The following is a 25,454-nucleotide window of genomic DNA, read 5'->3' as shown; positions in this document are numbered from 1 at the left end:
TAATATAGATAAATGCTCGATTTATTTCAGGAACCAGGAAAGTTGTAGTTATGGCTCGGACTGGAATTTTAATTCGCCAGCAGTTTGATAGATTCAAGAAAGTTTTTCCAAAATACAACGTGAGTATTTCTCCACTCATGTTTTTTATTGAACTTATGTATAAGTACTTTATACTGATTAAAAGTATGATCATTTACGTCATATTACACATTTTCAAAATGTAAACAGTGAACAACTTAAGAGGATATAATTTCAGACCAAGTTTATATCTGGAGGAGAAGATGAATCAGCGATGCTTCATGTGTTCGTGAAAGATGCGGATATTCTTTGTTTCACTCCTCAGATACTAGTTAACAATTTAGAGAACGGGAACATACCAAGTCTTGCTGTATTTTCCTTGTTGATATTTGACGAATGCCACCATACAAAGGGTTCGGGATCGTATGGAGAGCTTGCAAGAAGATATCTTACGGAGAAATTTGACAAGGTTGCTGGACTTCCACAGGTAATATTCGATGTTTATAAAGTATATTAAATTTAATGCCTCACAGCGATTTCAAAACGAAGCAGCATTTATAGTTGACGGTAAATGGTCACGAATAGGATGTATAATATTTTGGCATTTGAAACATATTTACGAAAAACAATGATTGTTTGTCATTAGGAACTCGTCTTACAGTCTTCGACTGATCTCAACATTTACAAACACTGTTTGCTATGCTAAAGACATTTAATGCAGTTTACAAAATTTAATTCAGCTTCTCTGTTATCAGATCGTTGGTCTCACTGCGTCCATTGGAGTAGGAAATTCAAAGAATGAGGAAGATGCTGTAGAATATATAACCAAAGTTTGTGCAGCACTCGACGTCAAACGGCTGTCAACTGTTGAAAGATGCAGAACGAGTATTGAAAAGCACGTGAATACACCGAAAGAAGGTCTGGTGTGAAGATATTTTCTACTTATTATAAAAAAAACTGCACGAGCAATAGCCGTAGTCTTAAAGCTTTAATAATTGAAAGTTGTAGGTGTCAGCATTCTATTGTATGTTATTCGGTGGTTTATTGGAAATTAATGGTTGATTATATCCAGATAATCCTATCGATCGAAAAAGTAAATCTAACGAAATATGATTATTGTTTTACTCATTTTTACCCGAAATCAAGAAATTGCACACGGTGCTTGACAGAAAGCTCTATTTCCGGTTTGACACCATAACTTTTCCAATAAAATATATATTAAATATTGATTGCTATAAATTATATGCATGAAATAAAACAAAACAAAAGCGTTTAAGTGTAAAATTTAAACATTTCACCAAATGAGCACAAACAAATATCTGTCGCGATTTACTTTATACTGAAACAAACAATTATCCGTTATTTCGTTTTTGCTTTTGGTGAAATATGGAATTTATTCAGTGAAATGATATTGATTTTTCCACTGCAAACTATGGAGTGAAAATATCAACTTTAAAATTACCTTCAAAATAAATTGTAGTTACTTTCCTTTGATCAAAATGGAAAACCTCACTTTTGAACCAGTAATTTTTGTCAAAAATAATAATTTGATAAATATTGCATATGTTTAAATTAAAATATTTGGGAAAGAAAAAAACATAACTTATCAATGATTAGGGAATGCTATACTATTATTCAAATGTTTTTAAATGCTGGAGCATTTACTTGCATAGAAAAACATTACACATGAAAACAAATGCTCGTAAATACGACGCGGAAAATTCATTAAAAAATATGTTGATAGATAATCTGAAAAAAATCCTAATGCACATCAACTACATATTAACTGTCAACAACGGAGCGTGGTTTTCACTTCATCTAAGAAGCGATCCCCTAGCGAATCAGACTGGTCTCTGATATTGAGTGTGATTTAATCCATGTGTCGTGAAACACACTCTTAAAAACTGATCTAAAATCATACCAATTTGTAAAAATAATTTAAAAATGATGTTTTTCTATGACACTCGTTAAATAAATACGACATATTATACCTCACATAATTTCCACCTTTGGTGGCTGACTGACCGGTCCTTTTGATGTCATATGACCCTCAGTGGTGTGTAATATTTCTTAAATAACACTGAAATCAACAAATATCCATTTTATAATTATATGTTATGTAAGTTAATTACTATAAACGCTTTTTATGAAGTTGTCAAGAATGTCGCAAGAAGGATCACTAATACTCATCTTATTTCAGACACAATCAAAATGACAGTTCGTTCCGACGATATATGCAAAAAAATGCTGATTGAAAATATGATCAAAACTGAAGAAATACTGGACGGTAGGTTCGTCTTTTGAGTACTTAATGAAATCTGTTCATTGGATAAGAGAAATGGTGATATTTCTTTTTTTCCTTGTTTAATTCCATGCTGGACCTAGCATTAGGTTATAGTATTCTAGTTCTGCTGACGGGTTAGATTTGGCGTTGAATATTTGGAAACTATATCTATCTCTTTGTAATTGTGATATGGTTTCACTAATAAGATGTGGTGACTCTTTCTTGTTGTCATTCCAGATAATTTATCGGTTATGTATTCGCGTTAGTTTGTATGATGATTTAAATGTTTGACATGTAGTCGATTTAAAGACAGGAAAGCTCCTTTTAAATGACCAAAATTGATGCTCTTAACTGTACGAAACTTTCAAAAACAAAAAAAGGAAACAACACAAATGAAAATCAGTCTAGTTTCACATACATTTAGGTAAAAATTTGGGAGTTTTGGGCTTGCTTGCTAAGAACTCTCTGATCACACAGTTTTAAACATTTCATTTGCTAAGGCAGACTGAGTATGTTGTTTATAGTTTCAAACAATAACTGCATCGTATCTGAAAAGTTTTTGCATTAGGTACTCTAAATTGTATTCCTTACTCTGCAGATAGATTCGGAATCCCTAATAATTGAAGTATTTGGAGTTTACCTTTTCGTTTATCATAGTTTGTTTTTATTGTCAGGTTTCCTCAAGTTTATGCATACTTTGATTAGACTTAGCTTTTACGTTATTACTTTATTCGGGATTGATGGGATAAGAGTGAGGTTGTGCACACAAACTGGTTTAACCCCCAAGTAAATATTCATTTTATTGACCATTCCAAGGCGATATTTTTATATAATTTATATGTACTGCTCTGTTACTGCTAGGTCAGTAAAATGAACATTACTGGGGGGGGGGGTAACCTAGGTTTGTGTGCACAACTTTTTTCACAATCGCTGTAAAATATATAATGCTTAAACTACAATATCTACTCAGTGAATACAATTTATCATGGTCTAGTGGTTTAGGTTCTGGTTACCTATCTTTTCTTGACTTTACTGGCATGTGTTCGCATTCCACTAAAACCAAAATATATATGTATACTTTATTTTTTTCTTTGTAATTTCGATATCATACAGTTGAATAGTGATATTTTTTCAGATGCATTGCCTGGGAATCTATTTAAACAACACACGTTTTAATTAAAAACATGCCTATCATTAATATATAAAGCAACATAGAATTATTGGGGTAAAGAAAAGGTCAAAAGGTTTACAGAAGTCATTTGGATATACATACAAAAAAAAGAAGTTTACATCACTAAAACATAATGGGATGTCAAGAAGTACTATGTTTTACAATCTCTAATGGAGTCTGGAAAGGGCTTTTTATCATTGTCGCATTCTACTGGTTATGACTGGGCTTCTTCCAGTAGTTTAAATGCATCATTTGTTTTATTTTTAGACATCTGTTTCTCAGTGTGTGAACCAGATATTATCGATGTTCTTGATAAAAGACCACGGGAAAGGGGAACTTTTGCATATTACGGCTGGACAATACAAATAGACAAAACAGCAAAACGATTTGTTCACGATCCCGAAAGTCTTCGCGAAATTACAACATGTGCAACATATCTAAATGTACGCAATTTCATTATTCAATACTTCTGGGGAATGTTTTTTGAAGAGTCCTAGCAGCAATTTTGTTCCTAGGAGATATTTTTATAAGTGCACTAATTATACTGGACGTTTGTTCGAGGTACAACTTTTAGGATTCTCAATGAAACAGCCCATGGTCTTGAATTTGTGTTACATACAATAAATACGCATTCGTTGATAACAATTATCATGTATTTGAATTCTCATGCCTGATATTCTTGTTAGCCTTGGCACTGTTGTGCTTGCAGTCTCGGAGTTCTATTTACCTTCCGTAATGTCTTGATATAAAGAATCTATTGCGTAATGATTTTATTTAGGTTAAGTGTTCTGCCTGTAAGCACCGTCAATCTTACCAAGTATTATGTTTTCATGGCGTGGAAAGTGCTACTGGAGCATCTTCCATGTATACTGATATCAATAAAAATATATTTTATGGTGATTTTATCTAGGTCTACAGTTCTGCGTTAGAAGTGAATACGCTTTTGCAAATTCGAGATGTTATGAAATACTTAGCAAATGAGACAAAAGCAGAAGCTGAGAGGAGATCAAAATTTACTGACCAAGAAAAGGAACTGTTTGAAAACTTTAAAGGTATGGCGTTTTTTATTGTAACTTGCATGAATCCTATGTATGGGTATCCCCACCTGTTATTGACTGATATGGGTTTATACCATTTACAGAACTGCAGAAGGACTTAACAAAGAAAAGCAAAGTCGATGACGCAGACAATCCAAACGTCGAGGTAATTTGTGACCAGCTGACGAAAACGTTCCAGGAAAAGGGTCCAGATTCGAGAGCTATGGTCTTTGTAAAAGCAAGAGCAACATGCATAGCACTTGCGGATAATTTGAACAACAGATTAGACTATAAAGCTCATAGTCTGTATGGAAAAATGCAAGTACGGTCAATGAAAGGTTAGTGTTATAAGTTTTGATGAATTCTTTATAAAAGTGGAATATTACCAACAGTATGTGATATTGATAGTTGGAAAACTTTAAATATCTAATATTTGCAAGATATTTGAGTTTAATATCTACTATTGTGACATATAATATTCGTAATTACTGTCTCGTTTATGGAATTCACGAAAAGTAAATCTTATATTTACATACTCATTGACATTAATGCATGCTTGTTGAACGATTATATTAAACTATAGAAACTAGAGGGACAAGTGGAGTAGCTTGAACTCTAACCGAGATCCTGTTTTAATGCACAATCAGTACAATTGATCAATACAAAGAACTATTTTAAGGACACATAGTTTGGTGATAAATTATTGTACGTGAAGCGGACTTCATGAGGATATTATACCCATACACATTTTGACATAATTTGGTGATGATTTGACATATTTAAGGCAATTTCGATTATTAAAGGGCGATAATTCTCGAGTGACTAGAGCGATATTACTGATAATCGAACTGGTCGGATATATTACGCATATAAACTTTCTAACCATCATATCGGACAAAGCATTTTAAGTTATTGACCGGACAAAACCGATTGCAGAGGATGTTTATAAATAAAGGGCGCCAGTACGCCGCAGGTGAAAATTATATTACGTTCCGTTTTAAGAACCGGCATAAAAATAACACAGACATATATGCAGCAAGAATTCAATCATCAAATCCTATGTGCTTTTTCTTTTTATTATTGATGTAATAATTTAAAAAAAAACCAATATTCTGAATGGAATAAAGAACTGGATGAAATCATTTCAAAATTTATTAACAATAAATCATATAATCATGTTTTTCTAGGTATGAGTCAGGAAGTCCAAACAGAGGTCTTGCTGAGATTCAATGAGGGTCGTTTTAAAATAATTGTATGTACGTCTGTTGCGATTGAAGGGATAGACGTTCCAGATTGCAATATTGTTATCAATTATAACTTCTCCGGTAACGAAATCACAAAGATACAAATGAGAGGTACCCGGATTTTCTAACAATGTTTAAAGCGGCTTATGCTGCGGTATTTTAAAGGTTTAAATTATTTCATGCCTTGGATAACTTCTAATTTAGTGTAAGTGGCTAAACACTACTGGCAATAAGCTTAGTATGAAAAGAAATCAAATCTGTCGGTACATTTTAATAACAAGACAAGTCTTGAATAAAACAATGAGAACTACAGGGACAAATTCAAAAATAAACCCTGTTTAGTGGCACAATGCAATGGCCAAAACGAACTAAACACTAAAACAATTTAACACCATGTACACTACATCAAACACCACAAACGGACTATATAGTGCCTTATTTCATAAACTTAAGCTACAAAAATGTTAATTTAATAAAAAATTATTCCCTATATAATTTCAGGAAGAAGCCGAACACATGATGCATCGTCATTGACACTTGGAAGTGAAAAGTTAGTTGAAAAAGACAAAGTGAATGTCTACAAAGCTAACTTGATGTACAAGGCTATGAACACTTTTAAGAATATGGATGCGCATAAATTGGAAAACAAACTAGATTTTTACCAGAGAGAGGAAGTACGGAAGCAAATCAACAAAACTGATTTATTAGGTTCAATGAAAAACCGTCAGTCCACGAAAGATATGGAAGTGTTGTGTGTTAAGTGCAAGAAATACATTTGTCACACGTCTAAAATGCGAACCCTACCTAACAATCAACACTTCGTAATTACGGAGGGTTTTCGTGACCAAATTGATAGGAAACCTCACCCAAAACCAGCCCAATATGCTGGAATCGTTAAAAAAGAGAAAATGTCCTGCAAAAATTGCGGACAAGAGTGGGGTATGATTGCTGAAAAAATAGGGTTGGACCTGTTTGTCTTGAAGCTGGAAAACCTTCTGTTCCGAGAAGAATACAGTGGCGATACAAATTCATTTCAAAAGTGGGATCTGGCTCCGAAAATTACTGAATGCACTGTAGATGAAATTACGAATCTTTTGGCATACCAAACTTCAATGAAATGAATTTGTGTATGGAACCCGTTTATACGGTGTATATTAGTTATATAGCTCATTTTTATTTGACATCAATTGTTGACAATATTTCAGCAACGTGATGTTAGAAACTGGAGTATTGTTAAGCTCACCCCTTAGGGAAATGCTTGTTATTAGAGGTACACTATTCTGAAAATTCAAGTTTAAACATAAGTAAGGGACGTAAATAGTAACTATGCGTGTGCTATCTATGGAAAGCCGCATTTTTCAAAATCTCTTTTTCCCATGGTGTAGATAGAATCGTGCTATATTCATTGTTTATTAACTTCTGTGGATTATTGATTTTGATAAACTGACTCTTATTTTGTCTTTGCACTATTTTGTTTTGTCATTTATTTAATACCTCATGAAAAGTGTAAATTGTATTACGAACATTGTTCATAATTGTATTTATATTCTTTGTTGTGTTTTGTGCAGTCTTTGTATTATCTTATGATTGAGAGTGCTTATTACGTTGGATATATAGGATAAATGTTTGTTTCAGTATAAGAAAGCAATATATTTTACCGAGTAAGCATCAAAAGCTACATGAAATATTTACTCTTGTTATTCTAGTATTGAAACATTTATTTCCTCTGTTTATATATAGCTCAAAAGAAAAAGTATTTAAGTTCATTATAATTCCCGGAAAAGCGCCCAAAACTGAATGCGAACGTAACTTCATTTTCAGAAATGATATCGTCGAAAATGTGGATCAGCCCTGTGTGCGCTGACGTTTGATTTTGATGAGAAACTAGAAAGTAAAAACTATCAAGTTGTTATTTTACTGTTTGAACCCGTAATAAATCTCTATAAATCACCGAAATTATTTGTAATATTTATTTTTTCTTAAATAATATGTGCGTTTTAAATGCTGTTAAAGGTTATCTATACTGTGTTACATATTGTCGTATTATTGTGTTGAATTTTAGAATGCTTCTGTCTTACTTCTAAATTGAACGACAAGCAATGGTTTTGAATGAAAAAAAACAACAACCACATTTTATTTGAATACAATTCACATAACTACATGGCTGGCAGAACAGCTTTACAGCCAAATTGTCGATAGGTATAACATTATATAGGGTTAATACACCTTTTTGAGGTCGTTACCATCTGCAAAGGCCCGCAAAATGGTTTACAGCCCGAGTGCGTAGCACGAGGGTTGTAAACTATTTTAAGGGCCTTTGCAGATGGTAACGACCGAAAAAAGGTGTATTATCGCTATTATTGCATAAAATACACACCATGAGAAACGTTTGTGTTTAAAAAGGCTGTTAAATGTCACGAAAATGCAAAAACAGTTAGTTCAAAATAACCTCCATAACAGGTGCTTGCGTGACGTCATGAGTGATGTCATTGAAAATATTTTACATTTAGCTCGATTCGGGCCGCAACATATCTCGGCAGTTGCATTTTTGTTTCGACGCCATTTTTTGCAGTGTTCCTTCGTAGGAAAGTGTGTTTTTTGGAAATTGACTGGATTACTGGGATTTTTACACACAATACCTATCGGGTAATCAATTAATTACCGATATAGTTCTACTTTAACCATTATTTGTTTTGACAACTAATTTAAGCCTGAAAATTTTGTGTACTTATTCTTGATAAAATGTACAGCATCTTCAGCATCAGTAAAAACAAATACTTGAATTTTCTTTGTTCATTGCATACGACGTAATGGAATCATGTCCATATAAGTGGTTTGTTCTGAATAAAATCGACAGAAATAACTAAAGTTCGGAGGAGTTGAACGTTTTAGACTTAATTTAGTGCTTTTAACGCAAACAAATAGTCAAAACAACTGCAGAAAGTACTATCTAGTAAACACCCATCAGCTTGCCAGGAAAAACAACTCAGAACAAAATATGTAAGTTAGATGTGTTTTTTTTTATTTGTTGATATTTGTTTACAGCTATATATGCTGAAATTTGTTTTTGTGCAGAAGTTGGCATCGTTGACCCACTTTCGGTCAGAAACCAGGTCGCTCAGCTGCCATTGATATGATGCGAGCCCTGAAAGCGCTTATGTAAAACAAAAAGCCGGTCATTAACGGCACGTGAATTTACTGAATAATGCACGTTTTCTACCGATAACGCTCGGGTTTTTACGTTTTAACGCACCCCGGTAACGGACCGAAAACACACATTTTATGCAATAAAGATGGTTATTGGTACAACATTATGTGATTATTTTATAATTACGGTTCGGAGATTATATTGTTTGTTTTGAGAATTTTTTATTATGACATGCACATTCTTTGTTATGCTGTGAACTCGTACAATACCTTTGATGTTTTTTTGTTATTTTATGAAAGTTTTATAGTATTTTATTAACACTCTTGATTGTTGAGTATGCATTCTTTATTTATTTATCTAACGTTCAAAATTAATTATCCAACGTGTTTCATTACCTTGTTGTGTACATTTTGATATATCCGTTTTGAAAATAATAAAAAATATAGTAATCTCTATTCCGTTGTGTTAGACGTTTATTATAATATTTATAATTTACTTATCATTTTCTTATATATCTCAATGTAGATGCATGCAGACTGTTTGGAAAAAAATGACATTTCTAGCGTTCCACGTAGATGATAATACATTTCCTAAAATTCAGAAAAAGACTAATTGATTTAAACAATAAACATATGTATGTTTTAGAAAATTGTCACTTTAAAGTCAGGTTCCGTTAACCTGTCAAGGAATCTATGTCGTATCTGGCCGGAAGTAAGCAATCTTCTTATTTAGCAGTGAAAATATCAATCTCGGAGATATTCATGACAACCTTTCCTTTGAAAGCAGGTATAATAAGAACTATTCAAGATTTGCGTTAGTCCGACAAATTACACCCTTTCAATTATACCGTGTTTGAAATTACTTACCCTTTTATAATGTCACGAGAGGATAGCCGATAACAGAGCGCTATTTGTGCGAGATGATCAATTTTTAGCGGTGGAATGCGATAAAAGGTACGGCACAGATTTGATGTCTCTTGAAATATACTCACCCAAAAAAGAAACGATACCATATGAATACTTCACTCATTTCTATAAAAATAAATAAATATTCTTAAAGGTTAATTAAAATTAAGTGGTTATAGTTCGTACATATAAATCAAAGGGATAAGCTAAATTCATTTAAGCATTGAAGAAAAAGACCTAGCTTTAGATTTTCACGTGCTGCACGGGGTACGAGGTGCATGGTACATCTTGAGTTTACGTGAATATTGTTTTGTGTAAGGGTTTAAGTACAGTTAAAGAAAAGCACATTAATTATCCGGTTTCTTTCGTAACAAGTATGCCACGTTTGTCTACTGATGAACGTAATCGGGCTATTGGTATGCTACAGGCAGGTGCACGTCAGGTGACGCCGCTGCACGTTTTGGTGTGTCGCGTCTGGCAGGTCGTTATCGAACACTAGGCACAGTTAATGATCGCCATAGATCTGGCAGGCCGCAAGTAACGACCCCTGCGCAAGACCGCTATATGAGGACGTCACATCTACGTTTTTTGCCGGCAACGACCACCGCAGCTATAACACATGGACGTACCAATGCCAGGATATTTGCTCAAACGGTAAGAAATAGGCTTTCCGAACATGGACTTAGGGTTAGACGCCCACATAACGGCCCGTGCCTTACAGCTGAACGTCGACAGCACCGTTGGACTCAACAACAGTGGAACACCGTGTTATTTAGCGACGAATCACGGTTTTGCTTGGATCACGCTGATGGACGCATACGTTGCTATAGACGACGCAACGAACTTTTTTTCAGACCCTTGTGTACGTCAGAGAGATCGATTTAGGGACGTAACGTTATAGTGTGGGGTGGAATATCCTTTCATACTCGAACCAATTTAGTGGAAGTGCAAGTTAGGCTAACAGGCCAGCGATATCGAAATGAGATATTGTGGCCAGTTGTTGCACCATTCATCAACGCCAATCCGAACGTCACTTTGTTCCCACAGGACAACGCTATGTGCCACACCGCTCGAGTTTTAACCAGTTTAGTTTCAAGTTCTTCCACGGCCTGCATTCTCACCTGACCTGTCTCCAATCGAGCACTTATGAGACATCTTGAAACGCCGTGTTCGACGGCGTAATCCTCAGAACGCTAATGAGCTTACACGTTTTGTGCACGAATAGTGGGCAGCGATACCACAGGAGACGATTAAGACCTTGATTCGCTCAATGCGACGTCGCTGTATTGTAGTTAGAGATGCACATGGTGGACATACCAGATACTGAATACTTGTGAATTAAGATTTCGCATGATCGTTGTTACAGCAACAAATAATCGGCCAGTATTGATAGTTTTCTACTAATGTTATGAACTTTTATTTAAATGGTTGTTAAACATTAAATTTAAAAGAAGATTAAAGAAAAGTGTCATAGAGAGAAGAAATAAAGTGTTAAAGTGTCTAGGTATCGTTTATTTTTTGACTGAGTGTATATTAATTTGTTCATGTTGAACACCTTTCTTGCAATGAATAACCGAAAAAGCCGCGCTTTGAAGCAAATAATTGGGTTGTCACATATTTTTCGCGACTTCCTTAATTAATTAATAAAGAAACATTGATCAAGCCCAGTCGCGAATATACGTTTTCACACCATATAAGATACAAGAGACAAGATTCTTTATTTAAAGTCGGGTATGTGTTAACAAGAAACATTAGCTCAATGAGCTATTTTCTTACATGAATAACATACATACATATAAAAAAATACCAATGAGCTTGTGACCTGGAAAAAAAGCATATATGTTAAAATGAATACATACTGGAGTATTTACAAACGCCGTTCGTTATCATATTCATGCATATAAATACAAATAGTAAAATTGGATTAGAGCATCGAAAACATTGATAACATCAACAAGATTTCTAGGCTGTACGGACAATCCACACGCGCAAGGTTCCATTAGTTGACATACCACTGTAAAATGGTTAGTTCTTTCAAAAGTATAACTTAAAGGGTAATCATATACATTGAAATAGCAAAATTGTAAGTAGCAAAATATACAGGGGAATAACACAGCTTTGTACATTGATGTGTAGTTGGTAAAAAACTTAAAATTAATCTAGCTTAATAGGAAAAATCTTCGGAAAGTATTGCTTATAGGAGGTATCATGTTATTTGGTTACACACCTATCACTGTAAAAGAATGTTAATTGAAAAAGTAAAGTCGTAACACCTAAATAAAATACTTGCCGAAAGAAAAACACAAGAAGTTGTATGTGTTCGACAGATGTTATATAAATTTGAAATAATCATAAATAGATATTAGCCCATGTTATTTAATTTAATAAGTTGTTATTTTATTCAAAAAGTATACTGATATCTTTTCTTGCATTTTAATGCCATATCTTGTCCAGTGGGTGAAAGCCAACCCATTGAAAACAAAACTCCTGTTCCGTTAAGACAAAGGATACAAGACATTCAGTGGAACATCTTATAATTCTCAATTTATTCTGTATGTTTTTAAAGCAAAAAAGTATTATTTGCACATTGAACATTTACAAGAAGGACCTGTACTGGTGCTGATCAGCATTCTAAATTCCAGGTAGTTTTGGGAGCACCCTATTTCCTTAGGAATGCTGTTCCTAACATGGCCTCAAAGGGGAAATAGTTTTTCCCATATATAGTTGTTCTTACTGATGGGATATCTACACAGGTTTCGTATCTTAGATTAAAATTACATGTCTTAAAGGTTACAAGGTTTTGAACATATTCTGGTGAGATACCATACAGACATTTGTAAGTTTCAATATCAATGTATCTTACCCTGCTCATATGTAATGATATTTCGATGTTATAATATGCAATTTGACACATACATTAATGTAAGATTTGTTTTTTTGTCTTTATTTTTGTGTTTTGTTTGCGGTTTGTTAAGTCATACAACTTTCCATGATGAAATACCTGCCAAATAACTGCGATTTAAGCGAAAAGGACCCTAAGAATTGCAGCTGAAAATTTCATGCAGAAAGAGCAATTAATAAATTTAAGAACTTTCACATCATCGATCAGGTGGTTCCATGGTCACCTTTTGGTTACATCAATCAAATATGATTTGTACACTTTTAAATAAATGTTAATCCAAGACCCGATTATATCTTGTCAAGAGAATTAGTGAAATTGAAATGTGCACACTGGAGACTTCATATGTTATAATTTTAATTTCACATGTTAAGGCGTGTCAAGTGGTACATTTTATATTACTACATGAACTTTGTACATTTAACTATTAAGGTTCATGATTTGTTTGTTTATTTGTGTTTTTAGTATGTTTACATTAATATATTTCTGCCTTACAATACTGAAATTAATAATACCAACTATGACACCTTGTTTTTTAGCTTCAAATAATGACAATGCGTCTAGAGATTACATATAAGTAGCTTTGGTATGTTTTTGTTTTCCATAGTTTTAAAATATGAGGAATAAAACAAGTCCGCTATTACGTCATGTTTAACAAAAGAAGTCACATACTTCACTTCTCTCTCAATAAGATCTATATGTCTACGAAATTTGAAGTTAATACAATTTAGACTTTACAAGTTATGCCAATATTGGTCACTATTAAAGATTTGAACCTAGATTTGAACATGTCTAGCTAAAGTTGTCATCATAGTCACTGTTTACCATTTACTCGATTCTGCATTTGTGAGGAAAGACATTGTTTTCATTCTAGGCGATTCGTTTTTCAGAATAAATTAACTCGATGTACTGTGATAATACTGTGATAATACGGTGTTAGATAGCGTCTTTTTGTACTCATCGACACCGCCGATATAAGTCATTTTAGCATAAATAAATAAATAAATAAATAAATAAATAAGGAAAACATGTCTGGCACATCATTCTGGCCAATTTTCAATGATTTTGAAAGATATTTTATTTTGAACGTCAATTTTGACCGAGCAACGTATGCCACCACCTTAAATTGAACTAGGATTACATGTTACCAGAAATAATACGCGCATGTTTATCAAAGCCCAAAATTTTAATATTTGTTCAGTTATGACCTTTATTCGACAAAACTGAAATAGAGGAGCGTTTTACTGGTCGCTCCGCTGTGCTCTTGTTTATACATGTATTTATCTTCATGCATATCAAGGTATTTGCACGACTTTTGAGCCATCCTGACTCAATCGACACTTCAGAATTTCGCTGCGCATTAACACTTACAATCAAGTTATGGATAACTGACCGGTGCACGTCTTCCATGACAAATTTAATTTATTCGGTACATGCCATTACATCAACTGCCGTGTTAATGACGTTTTTCTGCATTCTGTCTGATTACGCAAACAATGAGTCATGGATACTTTCAACAACTTTAACTTTTTGTACAACACTGGACTGATACTATTCAATATACAAATCAAGATAAATTTTGAATTTGAAAATAATTTTAATATAAGTATGAATAATGAATAAAGAATTGTATTGTTCTCATTCTCTTGAAATAAAAGTTGCAATCATGTTTCACGTTTAGAACGAAATTGTAAACTATACAATTCTAATGTGGTTGAATCTGAATTCAATTTTATGCTTGCATGTCCTCTTCACTGTGATTTACGTCTAAAATCTAATATTTCCAGTTCGTGGAATAACTTAAATGAATTTAGGGTTTAAATGTTTTTAATAAATATGTCTTAATATAATTACAATGCTTTCCTATGACGTTTTGTCACCATAGATGCAATTGCTTCCTAGTTAGATAGTACAGTCAATTATATAGTTATGTTTAGTATAATATGTACGTGTGAAATGTTTTTATGTTGTTTTTTGTTTGATTTTTGGTCTTAGTCACCTTTTCAATTAGTGTACATCTCATTCTTTGTGTATTGTTCATGGCCCAAAGTTACGTATTGCCACTAAAACTTGAAACTAATTTTAAGGAGATTCCACCTGGACAAACTATTTTATTTACAAATATGTAAATGAGTTGTCTTCAGTTTACAAGTAGTGTGTTTTTAAACGATGATATACAAAGCAACTTTTAACGTTTTACAACGATCCAAACTAACTTGTTTGCTTTATGTTTATACACATTTAGATACAAAAGCTTGCTCAAAGCTACCGCTGGTATCAAGAATCACCTCCTATCACTCCACGATTGTTAGCACATGACAATGGTAGAGACCCAAATGAACAAGGGAATGCGGACGTACGTATCTTATGAATAATGCAGATTGTATTCATCGAGGTTGTTAAAGGTGTTCTTCTGTGTCGTAAGAAAAGGTATATTTGAAGGGATTTTACCCGGAAAGTTGTACCACAATCATAAACTAGAATCATGTGCTGTTGATTTCGTCCTGAATATTTCTTATACGCTTCATGATACATATCTTGTGTAAATGTGTGTTACTTGTTATTTTATATTTCCCTATCGTTGTTTCAGAATTGCATGCATCTTTGTCCACCATATTTTGATCAAGCGCTTGGAATTGACCAATCATGGATTAAACATAATGTCAGTGGACGTGGAATTGTTGTGGGAGTTACAGACGTCGGCATCAATGCAAGCAATACATATATACGTGGAAACATAGTAAGAATTAGAAAACCTATTTGCAAATAAATTTTGTGATAGTGTTGCTCTCTTTAAATTGATCGGACTGAAGTGAAGTTTTTAGCTATGGATAATCATGACTCCATAGGTGATGAACAACAGAGTTTAAGAACATTTAACATATTTTATATCTTCGACATATCGTTCTTGTCTAGCTGCTGTAGTTGCACAACAGTTCACTATTTTTATTTTTTTAATGAAAATCTTATTTCCATTTCATAAACAGGGTTTGTATTTTTTTTCCGAAATTCGATTTGTCCTACAACTTTGTTGATAATACCGCACAAACAAGTCCTTCATTTTTTCCATATATAATGGAAAGCTCGACAAAAACAGGGTAAGCATTGACAAGTTGTTTACCGAGTGTGTAATACTAGTATTGTGTCACTTGCGTCAGTGAGACTGTCAATCAAACTTTTCGTTTAATGTTTTACGTAATATTTAAGAGTTTAGTCGATAAAGCCGCGGACGATTAGCTGAAACAGACAACTCGATCAATTTTCTACACACGTTTTCAATTACATGTATATTTATTTTAAAGTCATAAGAAGGTACTTTAACTTATTTGTTTAACAAAATTATTTCTGCTACCAATCGTTCTATCAAATATAAACAGACAACAGTTATAAGTATACGCATTTCTCATTAATTCAAAAATAAGTGCAGGTTCTGATATAATACACTCGGTCTGCAATGATGTCAATGGTTTAACGTTAAATGTTTCACATGTTGAATATCATTATATACATTTTACAAACCTTAAAGCTGTACTATCAGAGATTTTATCGTTTTGACAACTTTTTTAGTTTTTGCCATTGAATGAGCCATTTTTGGCGTAAATGTCTGGATACCACTGATATAAGACTGCTGAAAAAGATCAGATCACAATTTCTCATATTTACGTTCAAAATATGATGTTTTATAGCTAAAAGTGTTACTAAAGCTGCAGTTTATCAAACAACAACTAAGATCTGTTCTATTGTGAGTTATCTAATATGACTGAATTTAAGGCATTTTGTCAAAATTAGCTGATTCTTAGACTGATGTTTTAAAAAGTGTCAAAAATGACATTCTGTGATAGTGCAGCTTTAAAGAAACTTGAAACTTGTTTATTTGCTTAAACGCCTATTTCTACATATAAATACATATTCAATGGCGTTGTAGAATAATGAATTAGAATATAATAAAAGCAATACAGCAAAACAGACACAAGCATTAAATAACCAGTAATCAATGAAAAAACCCATGAATATAAGCACACAGTTCATTACATACATAGTTAAATGCATAGTATATAAATGCTGTTCAACATGTATATACACAAAAGAAAACTTGTGCATTAACAAAATTTGTTATAATAACTAAACAGTATCAAAAGTTCTCATTTATCATTATTGTTTATCATTATTTAAAATAATTTCACGTACGATAAATTACTCTATTGACCGAAAAGTGTGTGTAACTCTTTTAAAACTTGCGTTAAATTAGGCTTCGATTTACACAATTTTTTTGAAATCAGTATCTGCCAGCTACTGGTTTGTGTTTTTTCATAGAAGTACCAATAATAACTTAATTGCAACCGAGTTTAAAAAACGACTTTACCGATAAACAATTTGTTATTGGGTTCACTTGCATTGATAACGAATTGTAAATGAACACTTGCAAAGAGAGGAAGGTTTATCAAATAGCTATATAATCTGTAGTATTTCCCCTTTCCTTTGAAGGCATGCACTTGCGTGTGCAGGACTCATCGCTCGTCCAAAGACGGGAAATGAATGTGTTTTTTTTGTGGAATCGGTGTTGCACATGAAGCAAAAGTGGCAGGTATGTGATAAAAGTCAATCATGATTAACGTCTTTAAACGGCTTAAACAGATGTAATTATACAGTGTAGAGTCATCCCAGAAGACGCCTCAACAGAACAATCGTTATACTGGATATAGATATCAAAGGTGTTTAACTATATCCTTTTCAGATTTGCAAATTGCAAAGATCAAAAAACCCATTTGGAAGTTTCCAGAGATAGACTCGGCCATTTATTCAAGAGCATTAGCATATCGACAGGACGCTATCGATATATTTTCAAACAGTTTGCCCGCACCAAGAGCATTTAAGAAATCAGACTTCTACGAAAAAGACGTTTTGACCGAAGGAGTTAGAGAAGTATTAAAAACTACTAGTTTTTCTCGTATGTTATATTTGAAAGCTTTAAATGTTTATCAAAATTGTGCTACAGGGTTTCATTACTATATTTGTGGCTGAAAAGTATTTATATGACTATAAAATCAAGTTCGGTTACGTGTTTCCATTCGTTTGGTTCACACGGACTATTTCAGCGTATGACTTCACTTTATTCCTTTATTCGGGATTGTTGGGATAAGAGTGAGGTTGTGAACACAAACTAATCTAAAGTTATTCCACGCTTCGAATTGAGATGTCATGCAAAAAATGAAAATTAAAATGCAAGGGATTTAGGATTAACTTGGACCAAAAAATTTAATAATTGATGAAATGACTACAAAAAAACTCCCAAATTGTTGTACTGTTTGACAAGCCAGTAAAAATGTTCTTTTTAGGCATATTTGGTGTCCATTTATTTTCAGTATATAAGTACCGTTTAGCCTCTCCTTACAGCAGCAAGTGGTGATGTGCACAAAATATGAGCGTCATTTTGGTGAATTTCTGATGTCCTTCAGTTAATTCAAAGAAACAAAAATCTATCAGAATTTATTAAATTAAATGCGATCGTTGTTGAAATAGCTGTATAAAATGAGTTTAACATTGGCTGGTTATATTCCTGACTATTGAATTCCACCGAAATCGTTCTTGTCCACCTAATTATTAGAAATAATACACAAATTGTTTCGTCTTCCTCGTCAAAAATATTCAGCCGCTTAGCCCATGATATTAATGCACGTTATTTCTTTTTATGTTTGTAAACGGATTCAATACTATAAAGGTTATGTAATTAAAAAACATTTAATGATTTCAAATTTTAGAAAGTTTAATTAAAGAACTGTTCGTTCAATAAATAATTAGATTAGGAAATTATGAGAATTGTTTAACTTCCGGTTGACAATCGACGGAAGTAGTTTTGTCCCAGGTTAATCTTAAAAACGGGAACCAATTTATAAAAAATGGCAGACAACTTCATACTTCTGGATCAAAATAATAATTATTGAACTCAGGTAAGAGATTATGATACGATCACGCATATTTAAACGTGTAAGATCGGAGTGCTGCTTGTCGTGTAAACATTGACACAATTACTTTAGTGATACTTAACGCATTATGTGTTTAATGGGCGAAATAAGGTTTTCTGAACTGGTTAATGTGTATGTTAGCATGGAGATTGCCTTTTCAACGTGATAATTTCAAAACGGGGTTATCCTTATATTAAGTATGAAATAAATAGGTAATTATTATATTAATATAGTATACTGTAGTATAGTAGCTATTGAATATGATATAAATAACATATTGAAATATCATAGTCACATGATATATTCATGAAAATATTAGATAAAAAGTATGGTGTGACAATAGTGCTTCACGTTGTATTCTCTATCGGATTTATATCTGATATGCCGCATTTACAATGATAAGAAATACTTTTGCAGTTGTCTTAGACCACATCAGTAATTAAAAAGACTCTATATAATAATAATTAAACGTAATAAGTATTTCATATTATTGCATTATGTCCAAGACAGTACACCATACTCAAAGAATCTACCACGTGCAAGGTCATGTATAACGAACTACTTTTGAGAGATTTCAATATGGAGGATATTTTGATATGACAGTGAATGTTTTATTCAAGTTGTAATTCTTAAAGGATCAACTTATGGCTAAACAAACTAGCATCATTGGCACTGGACGATATTTATATCTCAAACTTTTCATTCATGACTATGCATATAATTTAATAGTTCCTTTGTATTATGAAATCTCAACAAACAATGTTAATGGTTCTTTTTTCTTTGACAAATTTAATAAATACAAAATTCAATGCATGATACATTAACTTTCACTGGTTTTTATGTATTTATGAAAATAAATAAATCATAAAATCAAGTTTAATGTGTTAAAATGTTGTTTCAAGACATACGCTGCTTTTTGTGTTCTATGTCTTTGGCGTTGTCCCTGTGCCATTAAACGGGGTTTAAGTTTAAACTTTCGACTACTGGTTCTGTTTCAGTAGTTTTTCATATAAATATTGACGAAATATGAGAGATAGACTGCCAATAACAACTGCAAATTTACTGGGTGTTTACACAAGTTTAAGTGCAAAACCTTACCCTTATCCCAACAATCTCGAAAAGAGTAGAAACGCAAATGATTAATCTTATCCATGTATGCATTAACTTGAGGAAATTTAAAAATAAAACAAACCTAATAAAATATAGGTTAATCTCAAGTATTGCAGACGAAGTAATATAATTCAGACCTTAAAGGGATGATGCAGTTACTATTTGAAACAATAAAAATACCATCCTGTCTTACAAATTCTCACGTTTATGTTTGATATTTGGTAGGTTTTTACAGCTATAACCACTGACAGAAAAAAGACGTTCGTACTTTGAAAAGCCCATCTTACTATATATATGTATCTTTTTCGGGCTTAGACAATTATGGTACTATGTACAACCCAAGGTATACCTGAATGTGTATGTCACGGTGCGTTTGTACATTCGTTTTTTTTTATATTTTAAGCTGCATACATATAGTGCATCTTGCAAGCGTCTTGAGCAAGAACACAGAGACTTCAAAACAATATCAGACTTGTTATAGAAAACGCAACACAATCTCAAGTGTTTCTGAACATTCAATTATTGAACATATCTCATGTCAGGGTCGGCACGGACTCGGGACGCTGTACGTTTTCCCTGCCGGCCAACCTGGATCTGGATTTGCCAATCACATTGGCAGCATAACCGTCGCCTGTTTAGCTGTCAATGATACCGTTGCTGATATAAGCGCGGTCAATGCTGCAGTACTCGTTTCCGTGTTTTGTAACGGAAGAAAAAGAAATGACGAAAGAATAGTATGTTGCTTTATATGGCACAAAGGTCGAACTAAATTCCATATGTTGTTTGTTATGCCTTTGACGAAAATCTAACCCATCGAAAAGATTCTTAAGCAAAACATAGAACGCATATATAAATGAAGCGGTTAGACTGAGGAAAACCAGTTCAATATTCCTTTTTATCATTATTTTACATTTCTCTTTTAGATAACAGTTGGATACGACGACAAGAGGTGTGACACAACTATCGACGGTGAATCTGCTGCAACTGCCATTGTTTCTGGAATGATTGCTCTTTTGTTAGAGGCAAAGTAAGATATACGAATTGTCCGCTTTGCGTGGTTACCAACCAGTGCACCTAGCCTCTCACTAAGACGTGTCTCACGGGTTTAATTCCTATTTCCGACCTATAAATGCATGGGTTTGGTCGGTGATGACCAAACCGAATCATGTTTCATTTCTCTGGGTTCTCAGACCTCCCCCATACACTTACACCACCCTTTCGTGTAGCATCACGTTTCTATAAACGTTTATTTATTAGTATCATACTCAGTCATATTCCGATGGTTGAATTTGGTCATAATCAAACATCTATTCATCCAGCGAGTTTTTTTTCCTTTGCGTTTTGTTTAAATCCGCCAATTATCTCTTTTCAGTTCAATTATACATTCGGAGGCGTTCAGTTGTTATCGTAAACAATATGGCCAAAAGCAAACACATCCCTTAAAACATAACATAAGCATAGTTAAGGAATACGAGTTATTGTACAATAATAATTTACTATTAAGGTATAGTCAGAAACCAATTGTACTACCGATAATAGGTTTATTTAGAAGATTCTCAACACTAGAGAATCATGCTGTGATATTTAAACTGTTTTGCATTGATTGACTGACAAGTAGATATATATAAACCGAATATGTGCTCATTTTCATCGTTTTGTATACTTATTTAAGTTGATTTCGGAAAGTTTATTGTCTGATGCTACAATAAGTCAGGCGTAAAATATGACTTCCCTAGCCTTCTTTACGTGAACTTGTTTCTTTAAGCACTGGCTTATCGGTGAGAGACGTGAAGCATATACTAATTGAATCAAGTAACCATCTTTGGAATGAGGCAACACGTGACTTCGTGCCAAACACTGCTGGAAAATATTGTACGATTTGACAGATGACTGCCCCATTTTCAGGGTTTGTTATTTAAAGGTTAAGGTGACCATCAAACGAGAACCAATAATTTGATTACCTCTCCATTTATATTTTTTAGATCATCGTAAGCTGTTTCATGGTGTGCTTAAAATGGTATTTAACTATACTTAAATGTGAATTATAAATAGGGGATATTACATGACCGAATATGTTAAACAATTTTTTTGAAACTTAAAAAAAAAAATGTTATCAATATAAGCAAACAAATTTGATTGAGTTTGTTTTCAACTTGAAAACCACGAATGTTTTATTTTGATTTTATAAAAAATACTAATTTGATTGTTTGCAGCGCTTAATATACAACTGTGCTGTATACGGCGTAAATGTTTTCAACGTAAATTATTTATTTGATTTAATAACATTTAATTGCATTAGAACACATTTGACAATGAGAATATCAATGCAAATTTCAACACAATATTTAAACCGACATTATAATATCAAGCATGCAAAGGGATTGGGCCACGAGTTATGCCAACATCAGTTACGGCCCTCTCCCGAGAACTATTTATGACATCACATCAAAGGTTATCACATTAGTTCTATATAAAACTGTAAAATGACACTATTGCATTTATTATATCATTATTTTTATCAGATCATCCAAGTTTGGGATTCGGCCTGCCTGACAGTTCAAATATGGTATTACTGGGAAAACACTGGAATCAGTTAGCACCTGTGTGCAAATCAACACTTATATTTTCGAAAGATTCTTAGTGAGTAATCTATTATATTTTAAATATGTTAACATTTAAATAGTTTTTAACGGTAATTAATGATGAAAACATTAAGAAAAATGTGATAAATGCATAATTATATTGAAAGGGCCCCGACACGAACTTTCATGTAATTTAAATATCATCTAAAAACGAGGGAATGCTCGATTTAGGCCACTCGAGTTAAACTCGAGTTTGTGATGAACCATTATATCGTATACTTAAGAACCATTCTGTCGTATAAACAATGCATAACAATTGCTTGAACTTTAACGATTAATTCAACATCACCATGGTGTTATATATTAACTCAATTCATATAAGTAAGTGTTATCATTTTCATCAATAAAACCAGATAAACATATCTTTGGTGAAACAATATACTAACACTTGGACATTGGAGCGTTTAGGAAGTATAGACTGGTAGCCCTCAGTCAAATTAGGAACAATTCAGGTCATTAAAATGTAAATGTTTATCTTTGATGAAATTTTTTTATCAACCTTTGTCCTGGTTCCTTAATACCACAATGACTTTTAGTTTAAACATATATATTTTACAACAATTGTGAAACACGTTATTACAACATTATTTTAATCACTCTCGTCGGCACGATTTTACGCGAGAGTGTGGTCTTGTGTTGTGGAGAAAACCCGGATAAAACCCTCTTGTCCGGCTTTGTGACCACGAACCAAACTCACATGCGCCCGATCCGGGAATCGAACCCGGGTCGCCTAGGTGATAGGCGAGTGCGCTAACCACTTCGCTAACCGGACACCCCAATAAATTTTCACAGCCACGCCAAAGATCTGCATTGGTACCTTCGAGTATTGTACGACAATACTTTCTGCGACACGGCACCATGCATAGAGAAGATGGAAGAAGTTCGCTTTGATATTGAGTTCGTATATTCAGAACAACATCACATGAAACTGTGGGCTAAATCGCCTAGTGGGACTGAATCAATTTTAGCAGAAATGAAACCTGTTGCAAATGGGGAGAAAGCAAGGCGTGTCCGCACTACATTACGGTCCAACCACTTCTGGGGAGAAAACAGTCTAGGTCGCTGGCATATTTACATCGGTTGCAACTGGTCGATGTCAACTCCTTTTCCAGGTAAATGGTTATACTTATTACCAATTGTTGATCAGTTTTATGTGTTTAAACCAACATTTTCAATGATTGTTGTTCGGTACAGATGTGGACCTGATGTTTTTTGTTGTACGTTGCGTGTCTCTCGTTTAGTGTTTGTTATGCCCAAAGTTTTAGATCAAGGATATTCGTTAAATATTTGGCTAATGGGCTTGGCCTTGTAGTTTCCAATATAATAAGTATATATAAAAGATGAACTATTCAATTTAGAACTCCATACACGTATGACTTAAATAAAATTAATGACTAATTTAAACTGTGCATTCTTTTACACACCTAAAACAATCAAACCAGTGTTAAATTTGTGTTGTCGCTTCTCTTTTAAATTTGGCAAACAAAACATGTCTTTAAAAATACAAAAAATAAAAATATCTTTAACAATACAATTGTTTTTCAGCGAATGGATGTCATGTCACAAACGCACGTTTAGCAATACATGGTACATTGAGGACTGGTAATTTACAGCAATATTGCAATGCAAAAAAAATATGAAGATACCGACAGAAAAAGCTTCCTTCTAATGTCACAGATGACAAACAAGTTCAAAACAATGGCATTATCCCAAATAACTGTGTAACAAATAAGGTTAATATTATATTAGAAATCGTTATTACCGTTGTCTTGATTGTGTTACAGGCGTTGGGATTTCGTTAAAGACTTTGTCTACAGGCACATATGACTGAAAAAGTTTTGTTTTTTACGTTGCAATAACGTCTCTTTGGTATGAGTCCTTTGAAAAGTCTGATCATTTTATTAAAATTATGCATTTAACGTTTTTAACGTATTGTACTATATTCTACGGGAGAGAGAGAGAAGCAACACTGTGTTGATCTCGATACATCTATTTACTAACTCTATGTACTTGGCCAGTGACAATATAATCTTATAGCTTCTAGGGACTTGGCCTATTCGAGATACATTTCAATATCCTTTAGTTAGAGAAGAAATTTTCTGCAACCAAATTGGCCTACCAATGCAGATTCCTGAAAAAGAACCCAAAATCACCTGCACTTGACACCTGGACCTATGATGGTAACATCTACGTCAAAACAGAGGTGAAAGGCTACAATATAAGAATCAACAAGGACCTGGCTCAGTTTGGCTACAACCTGAACCCCTCTTTGAATTGAGAAGTGCCAGTGTTGGTCTTTCAGTCATAAAGTGCAACCATTTGAGTCCTTATAAATCTAAAAGTGTAATTTGATTTGTCAAGATCAATTTCTACATTAATTGTGACGTAACGAACTTGTTATCTCTAGTTAATATCTATATTGTGTCATCTTGTTTATCAAATATTCATTCTGTTAACATGTAGATGGACATTTGGTTTAAGATATATTCACCTTTTGAATAATGCAATTCTCAATAATACAGTTATTCCTAAATTAGTAGTCCTTCACAGTAATAGATTGTACATACATGTAATTTTGATAAAAGATAACCATAAAACTGAGTCACTACAATTTACAAAGTATGCCTACATTAAAGGTTAATTATGTTTTGTTTGCTTTGCTTTGTTAAGTAGCATGTGCTATTTGAGTTCCAAACGTATATACATATACAAGAACATTATTATAACTCCTTATTAAAGCATCTATTTCAACATACAGCAATGTTAATTATACCTCTATAATGAGACAGTCATTACCCTATCATTATCATGCATTAGAAATTAATGTGTTACAATCATTGTTTATAGTTTGACATGTACAATAAAAATGTTTTTTAATGATAATAATTATCACTACTCCTTATCCTTTATTTCTTAATATATGATACTAGAATTATCTGCATCATATGTGTCAACTGTATTGATGTTTATATGTTACAAATTTGGAGCTTTGCTATCTAATCTCATTTATCTTTATATTTTGGTCACTCATTG

General features: G+C 33.2%; 1 protein-coding gene across 4 annotated transcripts in view; it reads left to right on the top strand.

Annotated features, from left to right (window-relative positions):
• Window positions 1–9,340, top strand: part of LOC128211492 (antiviral innate immune response receptor RIG-I-like) — a 32,645-nt gene extending 23,305 nt beyond the window's left edge. For all 4 annotated transcript variants that reach the window (XM_052916345.1, XM_052916346.1, XM_052916343.1 and 1 more), the window contains 9 exons: window positions 31–119; window positions 257–505; window positions 774–936; window positions 2,219–2,305; window positions 3,741–3,916; window positions 4,384–4,525; window positions 4,615–4,848; window positions 5,698–5,865; window positions 6,256–9,340. In XM_052916345.1, coding sequence (XP_052772305.1) covers window positions 31–119; window positions 257–505; window positions 774–936; window positions 2,219–2,305; window positions 3,741–3,916; window positions 4,384–4,525; window positions 4,615–4,848; window positions 5,698–5,865; window positions 6,256–6,875 — 1,928 coding nt within the window. In that variant the 3' untranslated portion in view covers window positions 6,876–9,340. The remainder of the gene's footprint in view (window positions 1–30; window positions 120–256; window positions 506–773; window positions 937–2,218; window positions 2,306–3,740; window positions 3,917–4,383; window positions 4,526–4,614; window positions 4,849–5,697; window positions 5,866–6,255) is intronic.
• The last annotated feature ends 16,114 nt before the right edge of the window (window positions 9,341–25,454 follow it).

The sequence above is a fragment of the Mya arenaria genome, chromosome 12, assembly GCF_026914265.1.
Source record: "Mya arenaria isolate MELC-2E11 chromosome 12, ASM2691426v1".
NCBI classification, from domain to species: Eukaryota; Metazoa; Mollusca; class Bivalvia; order Myida; family Myidae; genus Mya; species Mya arenaria.
This window is presented reverse-complemented; position numbering and strand designations above follow the sequence as displayed.